Below are 16,034 nucleotides of genomic sequence, written 5' to 3' on the forward strand. Positions count from 1 at the left end.
TGCTTTCTGTTAGGATTTTAGGCAGGATTTTTAGGTCTGACCAAAACTGACCTGCACATGTTTCCGTCTGGCTCACAGAATGACCTTTGCAGGGTTTTGTTTTCAGATAAACGTGAACATTTTTCAAACCACAGATGTCACATAAAAATCCGGCATTATGGTCACCCTGGATCTCCCAAGAGCAGGTGTTGGATCACCCAGGTGCGTCAGTTCACCCCACCGCTGCTGGGGATGGCCCACACGCACCTGGATTCAGCTTGGCATCCATCCCCACCCTTTCGTCACTGGGCACCGCTTGCCCCCAATGCCAACAAAAGCCTTACAAGTGTCTTTTTTTTTTGAACTTGGATTGTGTTGGATTGACTTTGACCCCACATAAGCAGAGACCTTTTCCTTCTAATCATCCATAAGTCGCCTTTCAATTGGAAAACTCTTTTGGACCTACCCCACCCAGCCCACGGCTGCTTCTCAACCACACTGCCTCCTTCTTGCACCCATTTGTAGCCTGTGTCCCCTGGCACCCTCCTGGGCCATGCAAGTCCCTCTGCTGCCTTCGCGCCATTTGCTGCGCTTGCCTTCTTGGAGATCTCTCTATCTGGGCCTCCGGACCCTGCTCTTGCCTCGCTCCAGCATCATGGCTTATCCTCACTGAGGCTTCCGGCTCTACTCCATGCCTTAATTTCTCATGGGCTTCAGCTCCCTTCCCAAGCACCTCCTTTCTCATCCTGCTGAGGCGGAGTTTCTTCTTTGGAGCTCAGGTGGCAAGGGGGGCGCTCTTGGCCCCACACTCAGCCCCTGTACCTTCGAGTCTGGCACACAAGATGGACAGGCATGTTTAAATGACAGAATATGCGGACAAGGAAATCCCAGGGTCCCCACTGGTTAGTGACCAGTTTATTCCAATGTAGTTTTCATTCCAATCCCGTGAAATCAGAGGCACGTTCATAGCTCTCTTGGGGGGGGGGGGGAGCAGGATTGCAGGAGAGAGTGGGGGCTGCTGCTGGCAAGGCATCAATCAGTCAGGCCCCTGACTGCCATGGGCCCCCACCATCCTTGTGCTAACAGCTCCTGAATCCAGAGAACAGAATTCTCTGAAGATGTCTGCGTTGGCATCCCACAGACCAACTGCCCTCTAGATATCTGCCTGGTGTCCCTCAGTCCACCTGAGCTTGTCCAAAGAACCCTTGTGCGAAAGAAAACCAACTGCCTCCCCTATGCCATCTCTCTGCCCTCCAAGGCCCCAGGCTTGCCCTGTTCCCTTTTCTCCTCTGCACTTAACTGCACTTGCCTCCCCCCCTCTCTCTTCTATCTTCTTTTCTCCATCTTTCGATGCCTGCAGCTGTCTCTAGGCAAGCTCTGCCTCCAGCCCGCTCCCCTCCAGCCCATCCAATACCCACAGCCAGCAAGATCCTTCTGCAACAGACGTGCTGAGATGACGTAAAGCCCAGCAGATCAGTTCCCTCGAACCCCTTCCCACTTCAGTAGCTCTCCGCGCTGGGGTGGTGGAGGCTGGAGTCCTGTGCCCACTCTGCTCCTGCCTGTCTCCACAATGACTCCCATGTTGGGCCTCCTCACCTCCTCGAGGGATGCCTCCTCTGCTCAGAAAAGTGTTCACTGCAGCATTTCACCAGCACCTGGCTCAGAGCAGCCCTTCATGAGTGAGAATGAGTGAATTGTAACCGAATGAGTAAGTGAGCTGCAGCCGCTGCCACGACCCCACCACAGAGCTGCAGGGACCAGCCAAGGAAGCCTTACCTGGGATCTCTGAGGAGGGGGGCTGGCAGCATCATAGGAGGCGCCCCCTCAACACACTCTGCCTTGGCTGACAGGGGCAAGGATGTGGCCCAGGGCCGTGGGCCTGGACAGCCGCTCCTCCGAATCCTGATTCACCAGAGCCACCAAATTGAGTTAACTGCCCGGCCTGCCTAGTCCCAAGATGCTGCTCAAGCTGTAGTGAGAGAGAGCACTGGCCCCCGTCTTCTCTTTCTCCTCACTCCTTGCATGCTTGGCTCACCCTGTGCCTTCCTCTGCCAGCATCCCCTGCAAGACCCCAACACCTGCCCATTGGGACGCTTCCCAGGCTCGTCTGTCCTCCAGCTCTTGTCACAGAGCATCTGCTGGGCCAGGCACCGGGTGCAAGTCCTCCTCATCTCACGCTCCAGGGAACCAGAGGCGAACAGACCACCCTCCTCCCCACCGAAGCCAGGACCTCTGGGAGCAGAAGAGGCCTGGGCACTGCTAGGTTCTGAAGCTCCCAAAATGATTTTTTTTTTTTTAAAGGATGAAATATATCCACAAGGATAGACACTGTAATATATTTAAATGTATATGTCGAACAATTTAACAAAAATAGAGTGTGATGAAGTTGTGCTATCCATAAAATGATGATAGAAATTCTTGAAAGCCACACTGATTTCTAATGCACCTGTTCCTGGTGGTGTCCTGTCATAACCAAGTGGAGGCAACTCCTGCAGTTAGAAGAAGTCAAGACTGGCTGAGTGGGGCCCAGCCACTGGTTACCAACATGGTCTGGAGTGGCGAAAGAAGCATAGAGCTAGCCTTTTAACGGACAGTGTTTTTAAACTCTTTGAATAGAATACCCTGTGAATCAAGAGATTAAACACACAGATCCAAATCTTTGGCTTATTTTGAGAAATTCAGACCTGGGACACTGGGCTTATCTGTCCACATGGTATCACTTGGCTGAGACCATCAGTATCCACCCCTTCAAACAGAGCCCAGCTCCTGCAGGCATTTGAGTTTGTGAAAGTTGGCTTGAATAAAAACAAGGATTAGAAGGCTAGAGGAAGGTAACAGAGGGTCAAGTCTCAAGGGAGGTGTGTAAGAGCAACGTGGCTCAGCATTAGGGCTGGGGTTTGTCCCCATGAGCAGGCAAGTCTACGTGGCACCATCAACAGCTCGTCACCGGGACTCTGCCCAGACCTTTTGGAGGAAAAGATTTCATCATGAGAAGTGTGTACATGTACATACCTTTTGAGCCAGTAAAAGAGAAGTTTGGGGTGGGGGGGAGAGAAGAGTACACATTTTGTGGAACATAAAACAAAAAAAATTTAAGAATCTCTTTGCATTTGGGTTTGCAGGTGAAAGAACTGACAACTGACATCTTATGTATATTTTAAAGCCTTCATAGTGTAGTAGAGAGAAGAGCAGGTGGGCTTTCAGTACGACAATCACAAATGTGGGCCTTTATAGTCTTTGAATGTACAAGACACTTTACAGAAAAGCCAGTAAGCTTGTCTTTGCCTTGTTTACATCAGTGCATTCTGATTTTGAGCCATCTGTTATATTTTTTCATAACAACCACTGTTTTAGGGCTTTTGAAATTTAAGGTCTTTCACTCTTGTTGAGAATCAGCCTAATCTTTTCAAGTGTCTTTGTATGTAAAAAATGCACCCAGCTAGGTTTTTCCCTAACATGAGAATTCTATCTTCTCTGCTGTTTTCAGAGTTCTTTCAAACACATTGTTGTAGTCGAAGAAAAGAATGCCCTTGTCTTACTTTTACTCTGCTTCAAATTCAGCATGCAAGCCCTGATCTGAATAAATCAGTCGTTCTTAAAAGGGCAAGTGCACATGGCTCAGCCTTGGTTAGATTCTTTCCACTCACTGCTCCAGGGATGTTCCATGTACATCAGTGAAAGTAAGTCTGGCTTGAGTGGGGAATGGCGAATGTGCACACCTTGTCCACTGCCGCCTGGTCCACTCTTCGCTGCCATACCCGGGGCCCAGCGCCTGGCAGGCCTTGGTCGATGTTCAGCGAATGACAAAATCAGTGAGGGCACATGGGCTTTAAATATTATGCTGCTGTTCAAATGCACACATTTGACAATGACGTGAAGCAATTTAAAACCTGTCCACCTCGTGATGTTTCCTAGAACCCTGTACTAAGTACTGCAAGGCTGAGTCGACGTGGCAAAATGTAAACGGCTCTCGTGTTTGGCATCTTAGTGAATGTTTCCGTTTTAATATGTGTGTGGGTCATTGTTGTCTTGCATTTTGTTTGATTTTTGTAACACCGGTTGGTTTTACAACAATAAAGTTTACGGCACAATTTCCAATATTAAAGCAGTGTGTTGTAACTCCGAGGGGACTCACCTGGATGCTCACAATGCCTCCTCACTGGCCTCTCCGCCGCGGCGTTAGCGCGGCTGTGCCCCCGGTCGCTGCTCCCCAGGCTCTTCCCGCAGCCTTTGCTCAGCGTCCCCCTGACCTCCCTGACCACTCTGTCTAAACTAGTCCCGAGCCAGTCTGCGCTGGAAGAACGCGGGGGGCAACTTTCGCAGGGCTCACGACACAGCCCGCGTGGAGAGGACACTCGCGAGGGCGCCATAAGTACAGGCGTCGAAACTAGAACTCGGGTCCCGCGCGACGACGGGTGGGGCAGAAGCGCACGGAGCCCGCCCCTGGCCCTCTGGGAGTTGTAGTTCAGCACCAGCCCGCGCAGGCGCAGTCCCAGCCAACGGCGGACGTGCCATTTATCCGGCCATCAGACGAGGGAATACGGCATGGGAGAGTTTTGAAGCTGGGAGGCAAGACTAAGGCCGGCGGGGTCCGCACGTCCGAACTCGGACTCGGACTCGGAGCCCAGCAGGCACGGCTCCGGGCGGAGACGGGGCGAGCAAGGAAACACCGGAAGTGTGCGCGCCGCCCTCTGGGAGATGTAGTTGAGCGCCCGCCTGCACAGGCGCAGTCCCGGCTGGTGGCGGCTGCGGCCTTTGTCCTGTGGTCCGGCTGGTAAGTAAGACTGGGGTGGTCCGGAGTCTCACCGTGTGCGTCTGTGTTGAGTACCTTTTCCTGCTTTGGGTTCGGGGCGGGTCTCTCCGGGGACAGCGGGGGCGGGACCGAGTGGGCGGGGCCCAGTTTGGGGGTGGGGGTGTCTCCGGGTCCGGGAGGAAGAGTTGGGGCCAGGGTGGGGACCTAGCTTTGGCAAAAGGGGTGGGACCCTCCAGCTTCGGAGTCACAGCCAGAAGTCCTAGCTGGCCCGACTTTTCAGAGACTGGAGCCAACCTGACCTGCATTCCTCCCCTGCTTTGGTGGGACGTTCGGGATTCGGAGGGTGGGGAAGGCCGAGGCGCCGCTGTGGAGTCCCCTCTGGAGCTTCACCTAACTGAGGGGCTTCTCGGGATGATGATGAGGGAGACCAAAAGCAGAAGACTTTAATCCCAGCCGCCTGGAACCCAGAAAACAGACTCCCTACATGGAAGTCTTATTGTGCAACGACTGCAAGCTAGGTACCATCTTCGTCTCCTTCATTAATTCAGCGAACACATGTTTAGGTGCCCTGAGGGCCAGGTCCTGTCCTATACCCAAGAGCCCCCAAGATTGTCTCCCCTCCACCGCCGCCCCCCCTCCCCGCCGCCCCGGAGTCTCCAGGGGAGTCAGGGAGATGATAAGAAACCCATCAACACATTACTGAACAAGATAACTCCCATCTTGGAAACTGTGGTGAAGACCACAGGGCACAAGCGGGATGAACAGAATCAGGGTCATGAAGGGAAGGTACAAAGAGACCAGGGAAATGCCTACTGCCTTTGGCCTGAGTTTCATCTGGGGCACCAAGCCAGAGGTGAGCTTGTGAATCGCCATCAACAGGGCCTGCATGTCGAGCTAAATAGATGCTCACTGAAGCAAGAGGCTTTCCTTCCAGTACCAGCGGTGTATACTTGTGTTCACTTGTTTGGCTGCCTGACAGGCTCCATGTTCAGCCCTGTCTACACCTTAATTTCTATAACTTCTGCATTGGGTCACCACTCCCATTTTGTGGGAGGGGAAAACTGAGGCACACAATGCCCGAAGACCCCATAACTGTCTAGCTGTCTGTCACGGTAATAGGAATAGCCATCACCCTGTTGGCCAACTGGGGGTGTGGCCCTTGCCCACCATGGCCCTCACTTTCTGTATTGGTGAAGTGGAGTAGGAAAATTCAAGGTACTCTGTCAACAATGCCTGGAATAGCACTGGCCACACAGTAGGTGCCCGGAAAATCCCAAGCTGAGGTTTCATTACTGTTGGGTTTGACTTGGGTGCGGGGCTCCAGGCTCCAGCAACCACAGCCGCCCCCCACTTCCCGCACACAGATGCCAGGGTGTGGGGTTTCTGGCTACCACAGGCACTTGCCTGGTCTCTCACCTCCGCTTTCCCCCCAGGCTGCCTGCAGAGGAGCTGGCTGTTCCTGCAAGAGGCCGGAGGAGGGAATGACTGCTGGGCTCCTCACTGCCGGGGCCCCGGTGAGTACACCACCACCACCGTCACGCTCAGGCCTCCCAGGCCCTAGCCTCGGGTCCCCACCAGACTCAGTGCTCTCAGGGCCTTCGCCCTTATTCTGCCCCCTGCCAGGTACGTGTTTTGTCCGGCGTCATCCTCTTGCGGATCTCACACCTCACCGCCTCAGAGGGGATCTCCCTCGTTCCCTCACCTGCCCCGTTCTACTCCGCAGACAGCACTCATCCATCCACTGATGTGTCTGGCACTTTCTCAATTCGTCTCCGTCCAGTCCCTTAGGGTGACAGGTACTTAGCACCTGCCATGGATGACTAGTGCCTTCCAGGCACTGTTCTAGGAATTGCAGGTGCAGGAACAGACGAGGAGCAAATCATCACCTTCCCCGTGGGGCTCACAGTCCCTAGGAGGAATGTAAATGTGCCAAGTGACATGCAAGGAAATGAGGCCCAGAAGAAGATGGGCTTGGGCACCAAGCGTTAACCAGTATAGCCTAGAAGGCCTCCTGTGAAGTGGCCCCCAAACAGAGACCTGCAGGCGAAGGGGCACTCCAGACTGGCATCTGGAATTCCGGTTCTGATTCCAGAACAGGAATCATGACCCAGGCAGGGGAACAGCGTGAGCAAAGGCCTAGAGGTGGAACCACGCCAAGCACCCACAGGTAATGGCAAGACGGCAAACAGGGGCTCCTAGGCCAGCGGCGTGGGGCTTAGGGCCTTGGGAAGCAGCTTTACCGTTTGTGCCACACACAAAGGCCCAGCACACAGTAGGCACTCAGTGAATGGATGGAACAGTAAAGGTGCCAAACCCTGTGGTCAGTGCTGGACACATTTCACCCTATGCTACCCCCGCATCAGCCCCATGAGGTTGCAGTGAGGAAACTGAGGCACAGATGCAAGTCACAGCCTTGAGGCCCCGACGCTGGGAGTGGCTGAGCCCAGCCTCAGACCACCTGCCCCCAGGGAGGCCCCCAGTGCTGAGCACACATCATGCTGCCTTCATGGCTCTCGCAGACCTCTGCCCGGCTGCCCCAGCAGCGGCCCTCCCAATGTCACTGGAGCACTGACCCCTCTTGGGATTTGAGTTTTGGCCAGCTCCGTGACCCTGCAGCTAGCACACAGGCACCACAAGGCCAGGTGCGTGTCTCGTTTCCATGCCATCTGCGGTACCCAGAATGGTGACCCTGGACTTAGTAGGTCTCTGCAGATAACCGCTGAGACCTACTGAGTCTGGAAAGTGTGGGGGGAAATAGGGACATTGGCGAAGGAAAATAAAAACCTCCAAGCCCCCCGGCATGCTTCTCTGAATGGTGGCTCACACAGTGTGTGCCAGGCCCGGGGCAAACACATCATGTCATTTCCTTCACTCCTCCCAACAGCCCTCTCAGGGGGTCCTCACCAACTTACGGATGAGGGCGGGAGGCACTGAGCGCTTTAAAAGATGTACCTGAGGGGTGCCTGGGTGGCTCAGTCTGTTGAGTGTCTGACTTCGGCTCAGGTTATATATGATCTTGCAGTTTGTGAGTTCAAGCTCCGTGTCGGGCTCTGTCCAGACAGCTCAGAACCTGGAGCCTGTTTCAGATTCTGTGTCTCCCTCTCTCTCTGCCCCTCCCCTACTCACGGTCTGTCTCTCTCTCTCAAAAATAAATAAACATTAAACGATGTAGCCAGGGTTGGAGTTTGAAGCCCTATCGTCTGGGTGCAGGGCTGGGTCTTGAAGATGCCACACCCCCCAGATACCTAGCTCATGCCCCATGGCCCCTCTCCTCTGGAAGAGAAGCTTTAGCAGAGGCAGACACTGCCAGGTGGGCCAGGATCCAGTATTTGGGCACCTCACCCCCCTCACATGGGGCAGTGACACCTGAAGTGAAGTCCACCCAAGCCCTGGACTTTGCCTCTGCTCCCTGGCCATCCACAGCTTGTGATTTGGTGAGATGGAAACTACCTTTTTGGAGGATGTTTGTGCCCCTGACCCTCATGTCCCTTGAAGAAACTCATAAATTCCCTACCCAGTCATAGAAGAAACCGGCGTCATATGGGAATTTCAGAAAACACGTGCAAGTGTCACAATGATGGGAAATGCCTCCGGAACCACTCCACACCCCCAGAACCCACCATCAGCCTCTCTTCTTGAGGAGCGTGTTTTTACCGCAGTGTTTAAAGGTCCAAAATTAAAGACTAGGAAACAGTCCTCAGGGGTTGTGTCACTGGAGATCCCGCATCCGGTTCATTTGCTTGTTTCCACCACTTCATTGGCCATTTTCTGTCTCCCCACTTTGTATTCAGCTATGGTTAATGCACAGTGTAGATTTACAGGGGTGTGCAGCTTGGTGACTGCACGTATGGACACCAGTGGACGTTCTTCTGGTTGATGCGTGGGAGGCTTTTAGCCCCCCCCCCCCCAGGCTCCTTCATACCCCTCCCTCAGTCACCATCATTATGGCATCTTAGGGTTCCTGTGTCTGCAGGACTGGGGTATGTCCTCTTCTCTCCTAAGACCCCCTTTCCTCCAGCAGAGCCCCCTGACCCCATGGGAAAACCTGGCCCAAATCCTCAGACCTGAGAACCACCCTACCCCCCGAAGCCTGGCTGATGTCCCTGTTCAACAGCTGCTCCCAGGAGCGGCTTATCACCAGGCTTGGCCTGGGTGAGGACATTTGTGTGTGATGTTTCAGGAGCAAGTGACCTTTGAGGACGTGGCTGTGGACTTCACCCAGGAGGAGTGGGGGCAGCTGGAGCCCGCCCAGAGGACCCTATACCGTGATGTGATGCTGGAGACCTTCAGGCTCCTCGTCTCCGTGGGTGAGGCCACACTCGAGCCCCCATTGGTCTGCCCCCAAAACAGATTCTAGTTCTCCTGGGTTAAAAGTGGGGATAGGTCTAGGCCAAAAAGCAAATACCTAGGATGAATTTTGGACTTTAGAGACCTGATGTTTGGTTACAAGTTCCAGATCCCACTGAAAATGCCAAAAGCAAAAAATCCTGAGGTAAGAATGGGTCCCAAGGTAGACCTGAGTCTTCCTGTGGTGCCGTCAGGAGCCCCTCCCCCCCCCCGCCTCAGTTTGCAGATGGGCCTGTCCAGTGTAAGAAGTGAGCTGTCTGGGTGCCTCTTCCATGTCTGAGACCAGCGGAAAAGACAGGGTCTGTGTCCTGGACACCCCTGGAAGGCCCCTGCGGTGTCTTGGTGTGATGGCCAGGTCCCCTCCACACTGGTCACTGTTGCCAGGGGGGCAGGGGAAGCAGCAGCGCCTGATCGGCTGGGGCTGGGTCACACATCCACCCAGAGCCAGAGGTGGGGGCCCTAAGGGCCTGACATTAGGGCCGCTACAGCTGTGGCCTCTGGGACCTGCATGCGATAGGGTACCGGAAGACTCCAGGTGGAGGGGACGGAGGGGCGGGAAGGGCCCAGGAACACAAATGCGCACTCTGCGGGTCTCCCCTTGGGCAGGACGTTGGCTTCCGAAGCTGGATGTCGTCTCGGTGCTGGAGCGGGAGGAGCTGTGGGCGGTAGAAGATGGAGCTCCCCGAGGCGTGTGCCCAGTGAGGGGAGACCCCCGCAGGGCTGGGAGGCCGCGGTTGCACCCTGGGCCCTCTCCGCACCTGTTCTCACATTCTTCAGAGCAGACTGACTACTCAGTCTCTTAGTAACCGTGCACCAAGCACCGGTTCTGCTGTGACCAAGCCCAAGCCCAAGCCCTCACCTTCATGGAATTTGCGTTCTTGATGAGGGAAGGGGCACATGATAGATAGGGAAAGTAGTAACTGCACACGATGCTCATGGCACATGATGAATGCTGAGGAAGTGAAGCAGGTCATGAGGGAGAGGCCAGGGGCATGGGGAGGACCTGAGCAGAGATGAGGCTGGCCTCTCCAGGGAGGCAACGTGTAGCTGAAGCCGGAGTCAGGAGAACAGTGCAGCCGTGAAACAAGCTGGGAGGACAGACTTCCAGGCGGAAGGAACAGCAAGTGCAAAGGCACTGGGGTGGGCAACAGCCTACTCTTGCTGCGTAACAAACCCTGCAGCCTCAGTGGTTTAAACCACAGAAGCATTTATGACTCATGCATCTGGGTCAGTGGATCCTGTCCAGGCTTTTTCATGTGCCTGTGGGGGTTCTGCTCTTCATATGTCTCATCCACCTCCTGAGATCAGTACCAACTCTGTGGGAAGTGGGGCCGTCACGCCCACTGGCAGACATTCACCCCTGGTGTCAGGCCCTGACCCTGTTGATGCATCGGCCCATCGCCAGGACCCAGAAAGAATGGCCAGCGTGGGGGAGGGGGTCAGGACAGAGTCTCCCCAGCAAAAGCGGTAACCAGTCCTTACCTAGGAACATTAGCTTTGTATGACTTCTCTAAAAAATCGCCACAAACACACATTATTTACCACTCTAGAGTCAGAAGCCTGAAATGGGCATCCTGTGCTACATCCAGGTATGAGCAGGGCACCGTTCCTCCTGCAGGGCCTGGAGAGAACCCAGCTCCTTTCATATTCCAGCTTCCAGAGGTGCCCGCGTTCCCTGACCACACCCTTGTCCATCTTCCAAGTGAGCACGGCCCTTAGGTCTTCTCACATCCCTATGGCCGTGGCCCTCCTGCCCCTCTCTCACAGCTCAGAACCTTGCTTTGAATATTAGCTTTGTATGACTTGGGCCCACCCCAGTAACCGGGGTAATCTCAGATGACTGGCTAAGGTGCGAGGAATATGAATACGGATGTCTTTGGGAGCCACTGTTTTTCCAGCCACACCTGACTTGACCTCCTTTTTTTTTTTTTCTTCCCCTGAACACTTCACTGGAGTATGACCTAAATGGGCGAGGTGCCCTCATCACACCTTCAGGCCAGTCCGGTGTGCAGAAGGGGCTGGGAACTGGGGCAGAAGGCAGTCCTGCCAGGACGGAGGTGGGGGTGCATTTGTTCTGCGTGTCTGCTGGCCTCAGAGGAGGGTGGGGGTGCAGGGGTGACCAAGGTGGACAGAAGCCCCGCCCTCTGGAGCTCTCAGGTGGTGAGACGAACCCAACAGAGCAGATCCAGGCCCTCCTGTGTGGCTCAGGTCGTTTGCCCACCCTCCAGCGATGCGCTTCTCAGCGGCCTCCAGTCTGGGGAACTGGTGGGTGTCTTCACATCGAGGGGAAAGTGGAACAGCAGCCAGAGCGCCAGGCAGAAAGCACACCTGAGCGGTGGCAGAGCCGGGCTGGGCGGTCCTTCACCTGTGCGATGGTTCTTCCTCTGGCACCGTCTGGCACCACGGGGACTGCTTTCACCTGGGCCTGGCCATGGCTCTGCTCCTTCCAGCCCGGGGCGTCTGTCCACAGCTTCCGCGGATGCCCTCTGTCTGCCCCGCACCATGTCCCTGCTTCGTTCCCCGTGCTCCCCTTGCAAGCCCTACCCAAGCCCCTGCGCCAGCCCCCCCACCCCCGCCACTCTCGGAGCTTCCTCTCCTGCTCCCGTTGCTTCCCTGATTTGCAGAATTGTGTTCTTAAATGGTCAAAGCCACTTGTGCCTTGAACCTTTCAAAAGCATCAGTTGTATTCTTCCACCCACCCCCCCACCCCCACCCCAAACCCTTCCCTCCAAACAGGAATCAAGGAATATTTCCATCTTTTGTTTTTCTTCTAGATTTGGAAACCAGACCCAAAAACAAAGTGTCAGCTCCAAAGCGAAACATCACTGAAGGAATACCCAGCAGTATCCTGGCAGAAAGGTTCCCGTGGGATAGTCTTTGGCACTCTGAGGGCGACCATGCGGAGGGCCTCCGGGGACAGAGTCGTGAGAGCCCGGAGAGCCATGCGGTGAAGACACCCATGCAGCAGCAGCAGCAGCAGCAGGGGGACGGGCCTGGGGAAAACTTAAGTGTGAGCCCCTGTCTCCCAGCCCAGCCAATGACTCCGGAAAGCGGGGGCCTCCACGTGCCGGGGACGCGCGGGGGGCGGGGGAGAGCAGACGCAGGGTTCGGCGCGCAGCAGCAGCCACTCGCGAAAGCGAAGCCCTACACGTGCGAGGCGTGCGGCAAGGCCTTCGGCCACAGCTCGGCACTCCTGGAGCACCGTCGAACGCACACGGGAGAGAGGCCGTACGAGTGTCCCGAATGCGGGAAAGGCTTCCGAAACAGCTCGGCGCTCACCAAACACCAGAGGATCCACACCGGCGAGAAACCTTACCGGTGCCCCCAGTGCGGGAAGACCTTCAACCAGATCGCGCCGCTGGTGCAGCACCAGAGGACGCACACGGGCGAGAAGCCGTACGAGTGCGGCGAGTGCGGCAAGGCCTTCAGCTTCCGCTCGTCCTTCAGCCAGCACGCGCGCACGCACACGGGCGAGAAGCCGTACGCGTGCGGCCAGTGCGGCAAGGCCTTCCGCCAGAGCATCCACCTCAGCCAGCACGTGCGGGTGCACACCGGGGAGCGGCCGTACCGCTGCGGCGACTGCGGCAAGGCCTTCGGCCACAGCTCGTCGCTCACCAAGCACCAGCGCATCCACACGGGCGAGCGGCCGTACGCGTGCCGCGAGTGCGGCCGGGCCTTCACGCAGATCACGCCGCTGCTCCAGCACCAGAGGACGCACACGGGCGAGCGGCCGTACGAGTGCGGCGAGTGCGGCAAGGCCTTCAGCCAGAGCACGCTGCTCACCGAGCACCGCAGGATCCACACGGGCGAGCGGCCCTACGGCTGCAACGAGTGCGGGAAAACCTTCAGCCACAGCTCGTCGCTCAGCCAGCACGAGCGCACGCACACGGGCGAGAAGCCGTACGAGTGCGGCCAGTGCGGCAAGGCCTTCCGCCAGAGCACACACCTCACCCAGCACCAGAGGGTGCACACCGGGGAGCGGCCGTACGAGTGCGGCGACTGCGGCAAGGCCTTCGGCCACAGCTCGTCGCTCACCAAGCACCAGCGCATCCACACGGGCGAGCGGCCGTACGCGTGCCGCGAGTGCGGCCGGGCCTTCAGCCAGCTCGCGCCGCTGCTCCAGCACCAGAGGACGCACACGGGCGAGCGGCCGTACGAGTGTAACGCGTGCGGCAGAGCCTTCAGCCAGAGCTCCCTTCTCGTGGAACACCAGAGGATTCACACCAAGGAGAAGCCCTACGGCTGCAACGAGTGTGGAAAATCCTTCAGCCACAGCTCGTCGCTCAGCCAGCACGAGCGCACGCACACGGGCGAGAAGCCCTACGAGTGTCAGGACTGCGGGAAATCGTTCAGGCAGAGCACCCACCTCACGCAGCACCGGCGGATCCACACGGGAGAGAAGCCATATGAGTGCAGGGACTGCGGCAAGGCCTTCACACACAGCTCATCCCTCACCAAGCACCAGAGAACTCATACTGGGTAGACCTGCCTCACGTGCGCTGGGACCTGGGAAAGCCTTAAGTCATAGCTCATCCCTTCCTAGATTTGACCCTGTCGTTCCTGACGGGAACAATACAAATATATGCAAATGCAAGCCATCACACGGAATATATGCCTCACACACTCTCAGAGAAATGAGGGAAATGATTGTGGGCATACTGAGCTCTAGGTCATCCATCCCCAGATATCAGCCCAGCCAAACAGTAGTAGGGAAGTGCGGAGTTCATCACTGTTGTGGACCTTCAGTCATGAGTGTCCACTAATGCTACATCGTAGAACCTACAAGAGAGAGAAATGGGGCTGGGGGGAATGGGGGATCAGGGGATGGCTTCTGTCCAAGGATTCACAATATTCCAAACCAGAGGTTTGCAAAGTGGTGAGAAACGCAGCAAATGCTTTTCATATACAGGAACCACGTGCACTCAGAATGTATCATTATCACACATTACATTCTTCAGGGTGCTTATGAACGGTGTAAAGCAACTATGAATGAATTTCTCTACAGGTGACTCACAGGCATGAGAAACACAGATGTTGGTGTTTCACAAAAAGGAAGATGTTTTCCTTTGTTAAGCCACCATCTTCTGAACAACAGTACCTCCACATTGGAACTTTATGTTTTGCAAGGTTTATCTCTTGAGAAATGTACTTGACTGTTTTTCACGGAGTCTCCTTCCCAGTGTTTATTAAGCTTTTGTTTTTGTATAATTTATCTTGAAGGTCCATAGTATTACACTGTGTCCTGAATTCACTAACAGCAGCCTCTCTGATAACCATGACACTTGAACGGTGACTTGCCATCCTCATTAGAGCCCATAGGTGAGTTACATTGGCTGGATTTGGTCACAGGCCACCAGGGTAGTATCAGTCGCGGCTTGATTTTCCAGTCACGATGCTGGGATATAAGCTTCCAGTTAACCTGAAATTTATCCCTTGGGGGAGTGTATTTTAAATAGTCTTCCAATAGTCCTCACTATGCCACTATGTGGAATGCCTCCTCTCTCTTTTTAAATGAAAAAACCTGACTGGAGGTCCCAACTTACTTGGATAGTTGCTGATCTGTCTCAATTACTGACACAAAGGTCGAAGACCAACGAGGAAAACTGAACGGGGTGAACACAAGTTCAGAAGAGGCCATGCAGTTTCCACCTTGCTCACGGGGACACGTGTGCTTGGAATCCTGAGACGCCCCATTTAAGAAGTCCCAACTGGGGCGCCTGGGTGGCTCAGTCAGTTGAGCGTCCAAAGACTTCGGCTCAGGTCATGATCTCACGGCTCACGAGTCCCACCCCCTTATTGGGCTCTGTGCTGACTGCTCAGAGCCTGGAGCCTGCTTTGGATTCTGTGCCTTCCTCTCTCTCTCTCTGCCCCTTCTCCACTCTTGCTTTGTCTCTCTCTCTCAAAAGTAAATAAATGTTAAGGGAAAAACAAGTTCCCACTACCAGGAAGCTACCACGTGGTCAGGATGTCCACGCCAGGTAGGCTCCGTGTATGGGCTCTAGTGAGTAGTCCTAGCCTGCGAGCCTTCCCAGCTGCATCAGGCATTCAAGGGTGACTCGAACCCCGCAGCTTTCATGGTACCTCAAACTTCAAGTTCCCAGCGAGGTCCAACATGTTCCCACACATGATGGAACAAAGACAAGTCCTTCCTGCTGTGCCCTTTCTGAATTAGCGACCCGCTGAATCTGTGAGCAAAACAAGACGGTAGTGTTTCATGGCCTTTCTTCTGTGCACGTGCGATGAAAGGGAGTAATCGCCGCTGCCTCTCTTTCTTCTCACAAGATCAATCCTGTGGGATGAGGGCCCCGTGTTTATGACCTCATTTATCCCTAAGTACCTCCCTAAAGCCCTATCACCAAATACAGTCACATTGAGGGTTAGAACTTCAGTGTGTAAACTTGGGGTGGGGGGGGGATGCAAATCCGTCTGTAACAGAAGGCATTTAATTACCTTCTTCCCACTGAAATTTATTCCCATCTGGCCAGTTTTCCATTTATGGGATTTACTTTCCCCACCCTTTTGACCAGTTGTCCTCAGCCACCCTGTGGAAACCAGCCATGAGCTCCAGTCCATTCTTCGTGCAGTGCACCTGGGGGTCTCCCTTGCTCTCCAGATGTCTTACGTCCTTTCTGAGTCCTGGCTCAGTGCCCCATGATCTGTACACTATCCAGCCCTCCCAACTCCATTGGAGAGGCCAGGGCCACCTTGTGTTTCCTGTTGGCTGCACCTTTCTCAATGGGCCACCCTTTGGGTGGGAAACCCTCAGCACAGATCCGAAGCCCCTAATGCCCGAACTAACCCGGCTTCCTCTGAGATTAACAAGTGGGAACATCTGGCCATATTTTGGTCTTTCTGTAGAATAAATCACTTGTGTGGTTCCACCATGTCTTGGTCAGGATGGTGGTGGCAAGCGAACAGCAAACAAATCCTGTAGGTTTGTTTTTTGTAGTGGCTT

General features: G+C 55.0%; 1 protein-coding gene across 1 annotated transcript; it reads left to right on the forward strand.

Annotated features, from left to right (window-relative positions):
- The first annotated feature begins 4,495 nt into the window (after positions 1–4,495).
- On the forward strand, positions 4,496–14,330 carry LOC120226296 (zinc finger protein 135-like). Its single transcript, XM_039224482.1, has 4 exons — positions 4,496–4,753; positions 6,166–6,246; positions 8,913–9,039; positions 11,854–14,330. The coding sequence occupies exons 2-4, from the start codon at positions 6,214–6,216 to the stop codon at positions 13,560–13,562; spliced, it is 1,869 nt and encodes a 622-aa protein (XP_039080413.1). The 5' UTR covers positions 4,496–4,753; positions 6,166–6,213; the 3' UTR covers positions 13,563–14,330.
- The last annotated feature ends 1,704 nt before the right edge of the window (positions 14,331–16,034 follow it).

This window comes from Hyaena hyaena, unplaced genomic scaffold (assembly GCF_003009895.1).
Source record: "Hyaena hyaena isolate Hyena2069 unplaced genomic scaffold, ASM300989v1 scaffold_1645, whole genome shotgun sequence".
In the NCBI taxonomy this organism is placed as follows: domain Eukaryota; kingdom Metazoa; phylum Chordata; class Mammalia; order Carnivora; family Hyaenidae; genus Hyaena; species Hyaena hyaena.